The 15,576-nt window shown below is 34.7% G+C and overlaps 1 protein-coding gene across 1 annotated transcript; it reads right to left on the minus strand.

Annotated features, from left to right (window-relative positions):
- Nucleotides 1-5,723: 5,723 nt before the first annotated feature.
- LOC110907854 (protein FAR1-RELATED SEQUENCE 5-like) lies at nt 5,724-9,835 on the minus strand. The gene is made up of 5 exons (XM_022152775.1): nt 9,643-9,835; nt 7,595-8,405; nt 7,221-7,479; nt 6,549-7,115; nt 5,724-6,470 (listed from the first exon to the last, which is right to left on the minus strand). The coding sequence occupies exons 1-5, from the start codon at nt 9,833-9,835 to the stop codon at nt 5,724-5,726; spliced, it is 2,577 nt and encodes an 858-aa protein (XP_022008467.1).
- Nucleotides 9,836-15,576: the final 5,741 nt, after the last annotated feature.

The following is a 15,576-nucleotide window of genomic DNA, read 5'->3' on the forward strand; positions in this document are numbered from 1 at the left end:
TTTTTTGTTAAGAGTGTTTTAAGCTTGTTTGATTTTGCCGAGGTTTTTTATTGTGTGTTTTACCAGTGTTGATGTGGGAAATGGGGTGTTCTTTTTGATGATGTATTGCGTGTTTTACCATCCATATTGTTCAAATATTGTTTGATTTTGGATTGTGTGTTTTACCAGTGTTTTACCATCCATATTGTTTGTGTGTTACCATTTGTAGTGTTTTATTTTGTCAATGTGGTTGATTGTGTGTTTTACCAGTGTTTTACCATCCATATTGTTTGTGTGTTACCATTTGTAGTGTTTTATTTTGCCAATGTGGTTGATTGTGTGTTTTACCAGTGTGAATGTGGGAAATGGTAGCACACAAACATTATGAAAGCAAAAAACATTTTGAGTGTTTTACTCGTGTGACTTAGAGAATGTGTTTATTCATTATAAGTTTGATCTCGTTATGAAAAATTAATAAACATATGTATTTCAGAAAGGAAGAGTGAACGAATCCTCAAAAAAAGGATCTCCAATAAGAACAACAATAACACTTTTGATGACCCCATTATATTGGATGAGCCAGATACTGCTCAGCGTTTAGTGAATGAAGGTAAATGTGTTTTGGGTGGGCTAAATTGGAATTTCATAATTTATTAAAAAAATTCCATTTATGTTAATGTAGATTCAGCTGATGTGCCGAAAGAGTGTGATTCTAAGAATCCAATACGAGCAGTTGAGCCTATTATAAAACATGTGACGAAAAGTAAGTTTCGATGACAGATAGTTTAATTCCCATATGTGTTATTTATTATACTGTTCCATCATATCTACTTTTCGTCTGTTGTAGCCTGTGATGAAACAAGCTTAAAGACTGCTGCTGTTCGGAATCTTCAACTGGTGCAAAAAGGTAAGTTAGACTAAGTCAATGGTTTAAGAAGATATGCTTCATATGTGTTGTTTTTTAGGATTCTAACTTAATGTTTACATGTTGGAATGTGCTGTAGCGCGTATAATACAAAATGATCAAGAAGACTCTGATGATGATTTTGTAGACCCGCCACCTAAAAAGGCGAAGACAGATACTAAACAGCATGGCCAGTTCAGTAAATCGCAAGTCGCACGCAGGAATCCAACAAAAACACGGCAACCAATGAGAACAACCAAACCGTACTTGCCGATCGTCGACGGGAAACTATTGCTAAGGACAGCTTTGAAACACATGGTGACTGTGGTTGAGTCTTTCAACCAAAACCAAAGAAACACGGTTAAACAAATTGGATTTGGAAGTATTCTTGGATTTCAGATGCGATCAGTGCCATCAAGTTTGGGGTGGTGGCTGGTAAAAAACTATGATCCTAAAACATGTGTCTTGAATGCTGGAAGCCACCAGATACATATCACCGAAGAGTTAGTTCACGAGATTTTCGGTGTACCACGTGGTGTTAAACAGGTTGAGGAGGTGGAACGAGCAAGGGCAGACTTTAGTGAAGTAGTTACTGAGTGGAAGAACCAGTTCATACAGGCTCCTAAAAGAATTACACCAATCCTTTTAAAAACTTACCTGGAATCACAAAACTCACATGACAGAATTTTCGTGTTAAACTTCTTGGTATTCTATAACACAATTCTGGGCGAAACAACACACAATTCGTCTGTTAATCGGAGGTTTCTCCCATCGATGCATCGTGGAGTTGACATTAAGAGCTATAACTGGTGTGAGTACATGATCAGATGTTTGAATAGAAATGTTGATGGATGGGAGCCAAAGGACAACTTCTTCGGGCCTCTGCCTTTGCTAGTGGTATGTTCTTTAAAACGAATCTTAGATACTAACTAATGATGTCAATAAAACGAATCTTAGATACTAACTAATGTGTTGTCGTATACAATGTTAAAACACATTTAACGTTGTTTCTGTCTTTTTGCAGGCGGCTTTAGTGAATGACCAAATTACAACCCACCCAGATGAAGAAAGGACGATTTGTCATATTGGAGATATTGAACAAGACGATATAGATGGACTAAGTATCAAATTGGACAAAGTTAGGTTCCAACAAATGCTTGAAAACGAGAAAGGATTAAACCCGCCACAGAAATATCCTTTTGTGAAAAAGGAGGATGATGGAGGGAAAGGGGAACAAAATGTTCAAACGGATGTCACGCGATGTGAAGATAAAACACAAGTTCCAACTAAAAGGGCAGTTGGAAATGTAAAAAAACGTACCGAGGATGTTAAAGCAAAAAAACCACAAGTAATACTCGCTAAAACACAGAAGTCAAGCGATGGAGCGAAAAAAAAAGAGGCTGGTGAACCGATAAAGAAAAACACAGATTCTGATAAGATTATGTTACATGGGAAAAACACAGTTTCTGTTGAAAAAAGAGCTGAACCATCGGTTGCAGAGCCCGAGAAATCTGGTGCGATAAATGTAGAGAATGTGCAGGTAGTAGACGCTGATAAGATTATGTTAGATGGGAAAAACACAGCTTCTGTTGAAAGAAGAGCTGAACCAACTGGTGCGATAAATGTAGACGACATCGTACAGTATTACTTCAACTCGGGGGAGTATGGACAAACACAAAACGAGAGGGATGATTATGGGTTGTACGTCGACGAAGATGGCGATCTTAGGATCCGTGTGGAATGCGTATATGAATCTACGCAAGAAGATACCCACGATGATGAGGTGTACAAATTTATATTTGTTTATTAACCTTTTCATCTAAAAAACAGTTTAGCTGACTATTGTAGTCTGAAACGTGCAGGTACATGCGGGTATGTTGGATGTGTTTTTTAAACAATACGAAGAATGCGTTAAAAGAATAAACGAAACGTTGGCTGAGGGATTTGTGTTATTCCCAGACAGTGACCGAATAAAAGAAAAACAAAAACAATGGGATGATATTCTGATGAAACATGTGCGGTCAACCACCACAAGTTCTGAACCGCAAACTCCTATCGTTTTATCAGCAGCCAAATGCAAATCAGACGGGGGCGTGTCTACAACGGATCTATCGCAATGGACACCTACAATGGTAGCAGCAGCCAATGAACACATGGATAGTATTGAGCGTGATAACACACCTAACGATCAATTAGTTAAGATATTTCAAAATGAGCCACTTGACATCACACCTCTCTCTCAGAAAACGGCTGCTGAATACGAATTTGCATGCAAAAGGGACCAAGTTGTTAAACAACTTGACATGGGGAAAAGGATGGTGAGGCCGCAAAGAAATATAGAATTGCCACCAGCACTTAGGTCTCCGTATGTAAAAAGGGCGGTTGCTATAACAAGTAGACTTGAAGCAGCTGAAGCATCGGCGAGCGCTTATATGTTTTCGGCTTGGGGAAGTATGTGGTATGTAAAATTTGTATTCTATATCTGTTTGATGTCGAAACATTTAAATACGGTTTATAAACAAGTTTAAAAAGCTGTTAGTTTGGTCTGTGTATAACACAGTAAACTGTTTAGAAAAAAAGGATTTATAACAAGTTTGCTTTATTCTTTCCGGACATGTATTTTTTTCCTGTCTAACACTGGATTTTTTTCAACCTGACTAAAACAGAATGAAAATGATTATATAAGCAGTTTGTATAAAACAGTTTGTCTGAAACAGTTTGAAAATGATTATATAAGCAGTTTGTCTAAAACTGGATTTTTTTATTACCAGTTTAAGACACAGTGTATAAGCAGTTTGTATAAAACAGTAGACGTACACTAATAAGTTCTGTTTATGGTTTGAAATGATGATGCGAACAGTCTGAAACCCAAGGATAATATGAAACTTATGTCAGTCTTGTTTAATTGTAGGGATGTTGTGTTTAAAACTGAAAAGGGTGTAGCTGTAATGAGATCCCCGGTGGAGTCGTTGTTTCCGGGTATTTGCATACATGTTAGCGCAATAAGTGCATGGTCAGATGTTCTCAATTATGAAGAAAGGTTCAAACAAAAGGGCAGCCTATGGCGTCTATTTTGTTCAGTTAACATGTTGGTAAGTATGGACATATTGGCATTCTTCTTTCCGGACATGAATTTTTTTCCTGTCTAACACGGGATTTTTTTCAACCTGACTAAAACAGAATGAAAATGATTATAAATTGACTGAAGGAGAAAGGGCAAGAATCTTCGCTGATAACATGGAGTCGGTCATCCAATCAGCGGATGTGAAGAACATTAAACAAGTAACTCTCGTGTTTATTCCGGTGATCCAGGAGAAACATTTCTACGGTGTGTGTTTCAATCTAAATGATTACAAAATAGAGGTGCTGGACAACAGCGCAACAAATGTGTCCTTTGAAGCAAAATACCAAAAATGGCCGGAGAAACTGGTAAGCAGCTTTCACAACTCATCAAACACGTCACATTAAGCTAAAACACTTTAGATTATTATAAAACACAATGTGCAAATGAAAATTCCTTATCGCTATCATATATTGGGGTTTAATGTTTGTATCGAACGCAGAGGGACGCATTTTCATCTTACCTGGAGTCTGCTTCACACCCAGCGGCAAATATACTCCGAGAGACAGTACCAATTAGATTAGAGATGCCTTGGCGTACAACCCGGAATGTAATTGATTGTGGCGTCTTCCTGATGCGCCACATGGAAACGTACAAAGGAACAAGTTTGAAGAAATGGGAATGTGGTTTGTCAAAGGAATGTAATAATGCCGGTGAAATTTCGTACAAACAGCGCAAAGAGCTTGATGAACTTAGGTATAAATATGTCGCGAAAATAATACTTAGTGATGTAAACCAAGTTAGGCCGTTTGTGGAAGCTGATGTAGCAAGGTACAAGAAGTTGACTGAAGACCAACGGAAAAGGCTTGATGCGGTTGCGTATGATACTATCCTGGCAAGGTTGGATAGTAACTAGGTATTCGGACAAGTGACATGACGTGGGTGTTTTAGACTTTATCTTGTTAAACATATATCATCGTACTTTAGTTTTTGTTTGATGGGTTGTGTTGATTGTTAGTACGTAAACTTATTTTGTTTTGGTTTGATGGGTTATGTCTGATAGATATAAAACGCAGCCTTATTTTGTTTTGATATGATGGGTTGGCTTGATATGTAAAACACATTCGATATACGTCTTTTGACTGCCGTGTTGCATCTCTAACCAGTTACATAATCTTATGGTGGAAAACTGGATTAGAAAAAAATACATGGTTGATTATATAGTTTGTAAAAACATCTGAAAAACGTGTATCCTTAGCATAAAACACATAACCGAAAAAAATAACAACAAATTTAAAGTCCGTATGTAAACAGCTTGGATACAATGAAAGACATCCAGATCTTACAAAAAAAGTAATTTTTTCTGTGGATTGAGAGGCATAAAGGGTGATACTTAGATTGTAAAAAAACAGTATAACACATTCCGCCAACCCTATAAAACCACAGTTTTGATAGCATAATAACTTATTGATTTCCAACCTAACGCGACTATTTTGTTCAGCTAACATGTTGGGAAGTATGTAAATTTCTTCCTCATTAACGATTTAACAAAAAAATCCAGAACCAAAAAATACAAAACTCGCAAAATGCTATCAACTCTAACACACAAACAAACCCAAAACCAAAATACGTGTTCATAATTATCAATCAAAACGCACAAAAAATGACAAAACGTTCAAACAGACAAATCACCAAGCATAAAGAAGTAAAAACCCCACAACGAAAAACCAAAACACATATGTTCAGAAAAAAAGAAAATTCTTATATAAAAAAACTCGACTACTCCAGCATCTGTTCGTCATCTGCATCTTCAGCTGTTTCTGATGTGTAAAACACATCATCCCCATCATCTGAGCTAGTTCCAGCATCTCCATCAGTATCTTCTACGTCTTCAACACCAACATCAGCCTTCTTTGAAGTGCTTGCATCCTTTTCTTTCACATTATATTTTCCGCATGTGCGATTATTGTGACCAAATTTCTTACACTTTGAACATCGCCTACGTTTCTTCCCAGCTTGACTTATAGCTTGCTCCTTTTTAGATTTCATGCGTTTATGTGATCCACAGCCCTTAAACCTAGTACCAATAGGAACACGAATAGTCGTCGTTTCCGTAGGAGCAACACCAAGTAGTTCGGCAAACCTATTACGTCTTGACTTAGGAGGGGCGTCAAACTGAGCATCATCAGCAACTGACATAAACTGCTTGATGTGGTCACGAAAATTACACATCTCGTCAAACTTGGATACCAACTTATTTATAACATACTCGGTTACATTACTAATCTCACGAATGCACTGGTTGACCTCAACGCTCCGATCTGGATCGCCCCCATCAGTAAGGATGGACCCGGGTAAACTATTTGGAACTGCTTCGCGAGTCCACCGCCTCAAAATATATTGTCTAGGAAACTCCCTTACATCAAGAATCCTCAAAACACAAAAAACATGACTGCACAATAGCCCAAACTGCTCAAACCTGTTACAGCTGCATTTAACTGTAACGTCCTCCTCACGTATCATGACCTGCACATGAATATAACACATTAAAAGCAACTATGTGTTACCTGATAAAAAATTAATTTAAGAAAAACACAATGTTACCTCATAAAATGCAGTTGCTGGCTGATCTAGATCCTTGACATAAAACTTGATAAAATCAGCAATATGCTCTAATCTGACGCTAGCACACCGGTGAATACCGTGTTGAATTTCCAATTGAACATCAAAAAAAATCGTTCTGGTATATGTCTCGGATGCTTGTTTCTCAAGAACAAAATCAGGATTCCATATATCGGGCGAAGTATAACGGGTATCGTGGTCGTTCTTACGGTGCTCGTGCCTTTGGGCCTCAACAGCCGTGTCGAAGTGGCTGAGAAACTCCACCAAAGTACACTTGGGATTGCAAATCTTACCAAAGAAATGGTTCTCGCTTTCGGAACGGGAAGACGTGCGCATAAGACCCGACATTTCTTCTTCACGATAATACGCTGGGATCCATGACTGACGAATCCCATATATATATACGAGCCATTCGTGGTCGGATAAGTTAAACTCATTTAATACAGCCGCCCATTCGGTCTCAAAGGCTTCATGCAATAAAGAATCCGTCCAGACAATTGCAGACAACCTTTTCCTGAAATCGGTGTTTGCACAAATAGTTGGTCCAACCTGTGGAAGTATCAGTATCGTCAAAAATAAAACAAACTAAAACCTCAAAACACATCACATAAACATAACCATAAATAAAGAAGCCTTAAACAGAAAATACAACACCTTTGTGGTAAGTTTATCCATGATATGCCACATGCATAACCGATGCCTTGAATCAGGCCAAACATCCTCAATAGCCCTCTTCATTGCAGGGTCTTGGTCAGTAACAATTACTCGTGGTGCATATCCAAATGCGTCCTTAAACACATTAAGTAGCCAACTATATGTCTCAGTTGTTTCGGAACCAATAATAGAAGCACCAAGTGTGACATTCCGATTGTGATTGTCAATCCCAGTGAAAGGCACGAACATCATGTTATACCTAATAAAACACGAAACAAAAAAAAAAAAAACTAAGACACACATTTGACGGGTAAAGCTACTAAATATATAAGCTAAAACACAATGGGACAGAAATATATAAATCTTGTACTTACTTGTTTCGCTTGTACGTGGCATCAAAGGACACAACATCACCGAACATATAAAAATTTCTTTTCATGTCCTCATCAGCCCAGAACAGACACTTCAAGACACCTTCCTCAGTAGTTTGGTATTCACACGTAAAATTAGGTAAAAACTCTTTTTTCCTAGTTAGCCGCTTGACAAGCATCTCGGCATCAAACTCACCAATGAACACATTGAGTTCTTTTTTAAAATTTTTGAAGTCACATTTGGTCGCCCCGACATTATCAAAACCACCACACAACTCCTTCATGATGTTGAATGCTCGAACCGGTCCAATATTCAAGTTGGACATCTTCTTTATCATATCCTCGTGCGAACGGGTGAGGCTTCTATTTTCCCTGAGAAAGTGGAGATCTTCTTCATGCACGAAAGCGTGGTTGTGCGCCTCTCTAAAGTAGTATAACAGATACTTCTTATCATCGTTCAACTTTATTCGAAACTCCGCTTGGCAACCAGTCCTCTTTGATGGTACCCTACGTACCCATCTTTTAGGAGGCTGATCGGATAAAGTGTCAACAGGTTTAAAAACTTTATGGCCCTCTTTTGAGCATACAAAATACTTATTTACTGTAACACCATGATTGGTATGCTCCGTTCCCTTCCTTACAGTCCAGCCACCCGCCTGTGCATATGCTTTGTAGAAAATGTAGGCAGCATCTACCGTGTCAAAAACCATGCCCTCGACTGGAGTCATCGAGGGTGGTGAGTTTGGAGTGTATGTCTTTTTTCCCGAACTCGGAGAAACATGTTCTACGCCACGTGGTTGATAACTGGGGCCGTCTGACAAAAATACAAAAATATAAAACCAAAAAAAGGTAGAAAATTAAATGACAAACACACAAAAAGTAAGTAAAACACATGGATAAAAAAAAAACACTTGGCAGGTAGTATAACACACGAGAATTAATAAAAACGAAAGACCACAAACAATAACAAAAATACACTACACCATGATAAATTAAAAACACACGTCGGACACATACACACATGTAAAACACAAAAAACCATATTTACCTCGTGAAACTGGGTGTAAAACACATCGTAAAACGCACATGTGTATCAGACAAAAAAAACATATTAAAACACATAAAACACATATATGAACAACTAAGTGAACATTTACAAAAACACAACGTATAAATAACATTCTGAATTTGAATGTATTACAACCAGTAAAACACAACATGTTACACTGACTAATTTTAAAAACACAGCAAGATAAAACCTCCAAAACCCTGGTCGAGTGATAATTATTTAAAAACCTCTGAATTATAATATAGCTGTAACAACATGATGTCAATGACAAAATACAGTAACAAAACTAAGTCAAACAACGATAAATATTAAAACACAATGGTATGAGCCTGTTTACTGGTAAAACACTATGACAAGAAATCGAACAACAAATAGTAACAACATGATGTCAACAAAATCATCCCCCATACTCAATGACAAATACATTAACAATACTAATTAAAACAACTCTAAATATTAAAACACAATGGTATGAGCCTGTTTACTGGTAAAACACTATGACAAGAACTCGAACAACAAATTGATTGTTATGTAAAATCTAAAGTTGGTAAAACAAATCAACAAGAGAACTTCGACTTTTAGAGACTTGCAGAATCAAAAAAACATTACCATCACCGCAATCAACAATAGCATTTGACGCCATAATACTGATCAGTAGAAGTGGTTGTGAAAGAGAATATGGATATACGCATGAATCGCTGGATTGAATGATATATGGTGAAACCGACGTTGATAATATAAAGAGATATTCAGTTTCCATAAAATTTGGTTAGTTAGTTATCTTATAATAAAATACATAATTAAAATAAATAATGAAATTACACTAATACCCTTTTGATAAAAACCTAGGATTGCCACATGTCACATGTAGGAGGCTTCCTACACTTTGTAGGAAAACAAGGCTTTGTAGCCAACTCCTTCCCTATATATATATATATCACACCTCATAGAAACTAAAAAAATAAATTCATAAGACTGGAACCTAAGCCAAACTCATAAAACTCTTTAACCTTAATCCTACGTCTCCACGAAGTTCTGTCCTCGACCATGTCCTCAAAGAGGTGCAAATCTAGCAAATCTTGCCTAATCCGCTCATCCAACGTCATTTTCGGTTTGCCTCTACTCCTCCTTCCATCTACCGCGAGTGTTTCAACTATTCTAATCGGGTCTGTCATCTGCCTCCTCCTGACATGCCCAAATCATCTCAGTCTCCCCTCCCTTATAACGTGAATGAACATACTCTTTAATTTTACCACTGCATTACATTTTTTTGTCCACCATAGGAATTGAACTTCCACCACTTGAAAAGACAAAGCTACATCCAATACCTTGGATGATTGGAGAGTTTGTGAATAGAGGAAAAAATGGAATTATAGTTGGACAAGGAGGATGAGTCGTGGGACACTTCCCATGGACGCCAATCCGGCCAAATGCTAACCTCTCGAAATCCATAAGTAAAACCTCTATCTCTCTTTTCTTCGATAGCGAAAATCAAAGTAGGGGAAGGGGGAGGAGTAGTGGATTGCTGCTTTAAGAATGTAAGAAGCAAACGGGTTTTCAAAGAGTGTCAAATCGAAGGTGTATCGCCTTTAGTTCAAAATTGATTAAAGTTTATGATAAGAGACATAAGAATCTAATGGCTGAGTTCAAGGTCTTTATAATAGGTATAACTTATCTAATGGTTGACGTAATATAAACATTTAGTGTGTTTCAAATGAATGAAAATTTAACCCATTTATTCATTCATTTGTGTTCATAACCCTCAAACAGCCTCTCACACACCACCTCCTCCACTTCCAACTAGTCAACATAGCCAAGTCAGGTCTCTTACTGGTTCAAAATCTCTTACCTAATCAGACCTCTTAATGGTTCAATCTTATTACGCAGAAGTTGTCAATAAACTCCTAAATATGTATAAAAAGGTGGGTTTGAGTCCGACTACAATGGTTTGATTATTAATATTTTTTGTTAAGGATCATGAAATTTAAAAGTTTAAAGTATGCATCAACAGAGTTTTGGGAATGCTACGGTTACAATGGAATGATGAATAAAAGTTAAAATTATTTCCTCTAGCTACCATCCACTATATTCTATTTATCATACTTTATCATTCAAGCGAAGTGTGAAAACTTATTATTAAATTATAACATCGTAACTTAACTGAAATGTGAATAGTTATACGTCAAGATACGGTTCATAAATGTATAACAAGTGTTAGAAACTTAACTACTCAACTAAGATCTCTACATAGATACTCATATCACTTTTGTACACTTTGATTAGCAAATTGTAAAGTATAAAGTTAATACATAGGTCGTTACCGAGAGACAACTTAACTAATCGACTAAGATCTCTACATAGATACTCATATCACTTTTGTACACTTTGATTAGCAAATTGTAAAGTATAAAGTTGATACATAGGTCGTTACCGAGAGACAACATAACTAATCGACTAAGATCTCTACATAGATACTCGTATCACTTTTGTACACTTTGATTAGCAAATTGTAAAGTATAAAGTTGATACATAGGTCGTTACCGAGAGACAACTTAACTAATCGACTAAGATCTCTACATAGATACTCATATCACTTTTGTACACTTTGATTAGCAAATTGTAAAGTATAAAGCTGATACATAGGTCGTTACCGAGAGACGAGAGAAGTGGTTAAGGTAAGCTCTATCCAATTTTCCCATTTTACTATTTTTAGGATGAAATTCATGTGATATAAATTTTCATAAACCTATATGCTTGTTATATTGTTTTTAATTGTACTAAAGTAGCATATATTAAATAGCCTTTGGGCAAGATAGTATGAAATACGCGAAGTGGCAGTCTTCGAGTATTGATTTCTTTGTAAGTCGGAAAAGCATCATGACATAAGTGATCGTCGTTTAAACATGATTCAATTTGACGTGTCATTTTGTAAAGGAAAAAGACGTATTTTATGACGTTTAAACTTTAGACTTACATCATAAACTAGCCATTTTATGTACAGTTCAACAGAGCATGTGACCTCTAGTAGCATAGGAAAATATAAAAGGTGTTAAATGGTATCGACGAAACTTTATGACATTCATTACAAAATGTTTTAACAACCTTTTGAACACATGTAAGATACGAATTTAATGTATTTTATAGAAATCCGTTGAATGAGTAAAATATCTTTTTCTAAGTTAAGAATTGTGTAAATCCAATCAAAGTAATGCCTAGTGAGGGTGAATGGGGTGGTTGCGGAGAAGGGTTCGGTGAACGGGTTTACCGTTTGGTAACACCGCCGCCGATCCTCCCACAGTGTGTATTCACCGAAGAGTGTTGTTGACCGTTGTGCTATGGCTGTTTAAATTATCTAATCTAAATATTAATAAAAGACTCCAATTAATGCCACATGGCAATCTCTCCTTCCACCTAACAATTTTACTTTTTATTTATTTAAAAATAATTTTATTATCATTATCCTTCTCCTCTTGTTATTATTATTATTATTATTATTATTACTTACTATAAGTTATCTCAATATAATATTTATCTATAAATGAATAAATATAATATATCTAGAAACATGCTAAAAAATTAAATTGAATAATATATTTATCTAACGTTTAGTACCATATCAGATATAATATTTATCTATTAATGAATAAATATAATATATCTAGAAACATGCTAAAAAAATTAAATTGAATAAGTTAACGAAATATCAATGGATAATGAGAATAAACTATATTTTATACATATTAATTTAGCTTTTAACTTTATATAATGCAAACAATTTAATAAAAGTTGCGTAGTCAATTTCTTTAAATATATAAAGATAGTTTGCATGCTTTGTATGTGTTATGTGATTAGCATGTTTATTCCGTATAAAAATAATCTAATCTAAATTCTAATAAAAGACTCCAATCGGTAGCGGATTCAGGATTTTATTCCAATAGGTTACTTTTGTTAATTATCTTTAATTCTCCCTATTTTTTTTTCTAAATCCTATAAGGCTCTCACTATTTTTTTCCAAACGCACTGGGTTCCTGGGAACCCACAAATGTGGGTTGGATCCGCCCCTGACTCCAATAAATGCCACATGACAACATCTCCTATAATCCAATTTTTTTATTAAGTTTTGTTATATTTTTATTATTATTTTATTTTTTATATTTAACTTTTTCAAGATCACATTTATAATCATTCATATCTTATATTTTCACTTTAATATATAAAAAGTAATATTTTCACTTTAATATATAAAAAGTAATCCTGAGTTTTCTTTATAGAATTTTCATCAAATCGTTAAACATAATCTTTTATAATTTATATTGCCTTCTTATAATTAAAATCAAATACACAATCTTTTATAATATATATAGACTTCTTATCATTAAAACCAAAATAATTGTTTATCTATTTTATCTTATTCAATGTTTTAACTTTTTTCTTTTTGTATTTTTTATAACTATTAAATTATAAGCTTTCGAAGTAAGAATTATATACAGGTGGTGGTTTTAGGGGAGGGGTTTTTAATACAATTAATTTTCAACCTACATGTTTCTCTTATAACTTTAAAACTAGGTTAGAACCCCGTGTATTACACGGGTTGAATAAATATAATAAGTAATAAAAAAAGTTACATCTTTAAAAACCCGTGCATTATACGAATTGCATAAACACATGTATTACACGGCTTAAATACATATAATGTAATTAGTTAACATACACAATCATCAATATATGTATTAAAGTTAATCAATGAAATATTAAGTATAATATAATCATTGTATTAATAAATTAAAGAAAATGAATAATAGGCTCTTACGTACCTAAGTTGTATGCGAAACCAATCAAAACTATGTTGTTTTAATTAAACGTAATTAATAAATTATATTAAATATTCTTATTTCAAAACCAATTGAATCATCAATTCATCATGGCATCTTTCATCCTGTTATCTATTGATGCTCAAAATCTAAAAATAAATGAAAATATGGGTCCTTTGTAAACATCTAATAACAAAAATCACAAGTTTGTTGATCTTTTACTTCTTTTATCATTTATAAATTTAACGACAATTTCAACTAAATAGAATATTCTTTTATACATGTTCTATTCTTATCATTTATAAATATAAATATCTATTATATATAATGTATATCTTTAATTATAAAAAAATAGTATTTATAATTAAGTATGAGATAAAGATTAATATTTAATATGAGATACATGGCCTAATATGATGACAAGTGTCCCATTAATGGTTTCTTTTATTATATAGTATAGATATTATATTTTACCAAAATTATAAGTATAGTGTTGCAACATATTTAATTTAATCTATGTTCGATATAAATTTTATTCAAAATTTTGTTGTGAATTACACGGGTTTGAGTAATAGGTTATGAACTTATGTATTACACGGGTTTGAGTATAAGAAAATATATCATTTAATAATGTACGCACAAATTTATATAGCTAAATTATTTTCATACATACAACTTGAGAGGTAATGGAGGTGGCAGATATGAAACTTTATTTATGGTCTTGCCTTAATGTCAACTTGTAATAAATGATTATGTATATTTATAAGAAGTGTTTCGTGAGCTATAAATTTAAAAACATGCAAAATAATTTGAAAAGGCAAATAATTTTCTGTAATCAAGGAAATAGGTTTGAAAATTATTAATATGGTATGACTATCATATGTTTGCGATATTTGATTGAGAAAAAGTAAACATCTAGGTCATATATATAAGCAAATTGCGAAAAATAATTATGCATACATTGTTAAGTTATATAATTTATATCCTTGAACCCGTGTTATACACAGGTCTATAAACTAGTAATAATAATAAAAAACACTTATAAATAATACTATTTTCCATCTCATTTTTCACCCCATTCACATACTCACACTAAATCTCAAATTTCTCATACACTATGGATAGACAAAACAAGGGTGATAGCAAGAAAAAAGTTTCGAGTTCCGGTTCGAAGTCGAGGGGGCGTGGCTCACAAAGTAGACGAGGCGGATCGAGTGTTCAAGTGTGTCATTTTAATCACAACTCGGTTATTCCCCCCACACTCTCAACATCCATATTTTTACGCCTAAATTACACAACCGGGTTTTTACAACATCCAACCCCAACCCAATTTTCCACCACAATTTTTTCACTACCACAAGGTCCCACGATGGTTGCACTTGGTCTGTATGAATATCCTATGGATGCCCAAATGTCACGGCCCCCGACCCGGTTTGACCCGTTTCAGGAGCCGCGGGACAGGAATCTCGTGGTATTTAATTTAGGCGACAGCGAAAGTCTTTTTAAAACAGGATCTTTTAATAATTCAAACTGCCCGTTTTATAGCTGAGGAATAAATCCCATAATTTACAATAATATGATTTCTCCGGGAAATCTTTTATTTTCAAAACATGCTTCTTTTATTTATTTACACTGAGCCACTTTTCTAAGCTGGGAGTGCTTCACGGCACTTCTCTTTCTTTGCTCACAACATATCACCTAAAACATGTTTGAAAAAGGTTTTGTCAGCGGGGAAATACTGAGTGAATCATTCATTTTACTGAAACGACACATTTGTTATAAATTACAGTATCAAGAGCGATTACAATGTTTCTGGTATCAAACCAACTACCCACAGTACTTGTCACTCGAACATCCATCGGTAGCCTCTTTGCCCGATGGTGTCTGTGACTATGGTCATATCACTCATTGGCTAACTCGTTGTCCAATAGTGACGGTTATTAAGTAATGCATACAAAACCCCACATACCGGCTGTAATTTGGTGATTACATAGACTTAATCCCTGTAATTATAACTTTGAAAATAATTTGGAGTTTTGTAAAACAGTTGATAAAAAGAGAATGACTCACATTGCAGATTTACGAGCAGAGTATAAGCTTTACTG

The sequence above is a fragment of the Helianthus annuus genome, chromosome 14 (assembly GCF_002127325.2).
Source record: "Helianthus annuus cultivar XRQ/B chromosome 14, HanXRQr2.0-SUNRISE, whole genome shotgun sequence".
Classification (NCBI taxonomy): domain Eukaryota; kingdom Viridiplantae; phylum Streptophyta; class Magnoliopsida; order Asterales; family Asteraceae; genus Helianthus; species Helianthus annuus.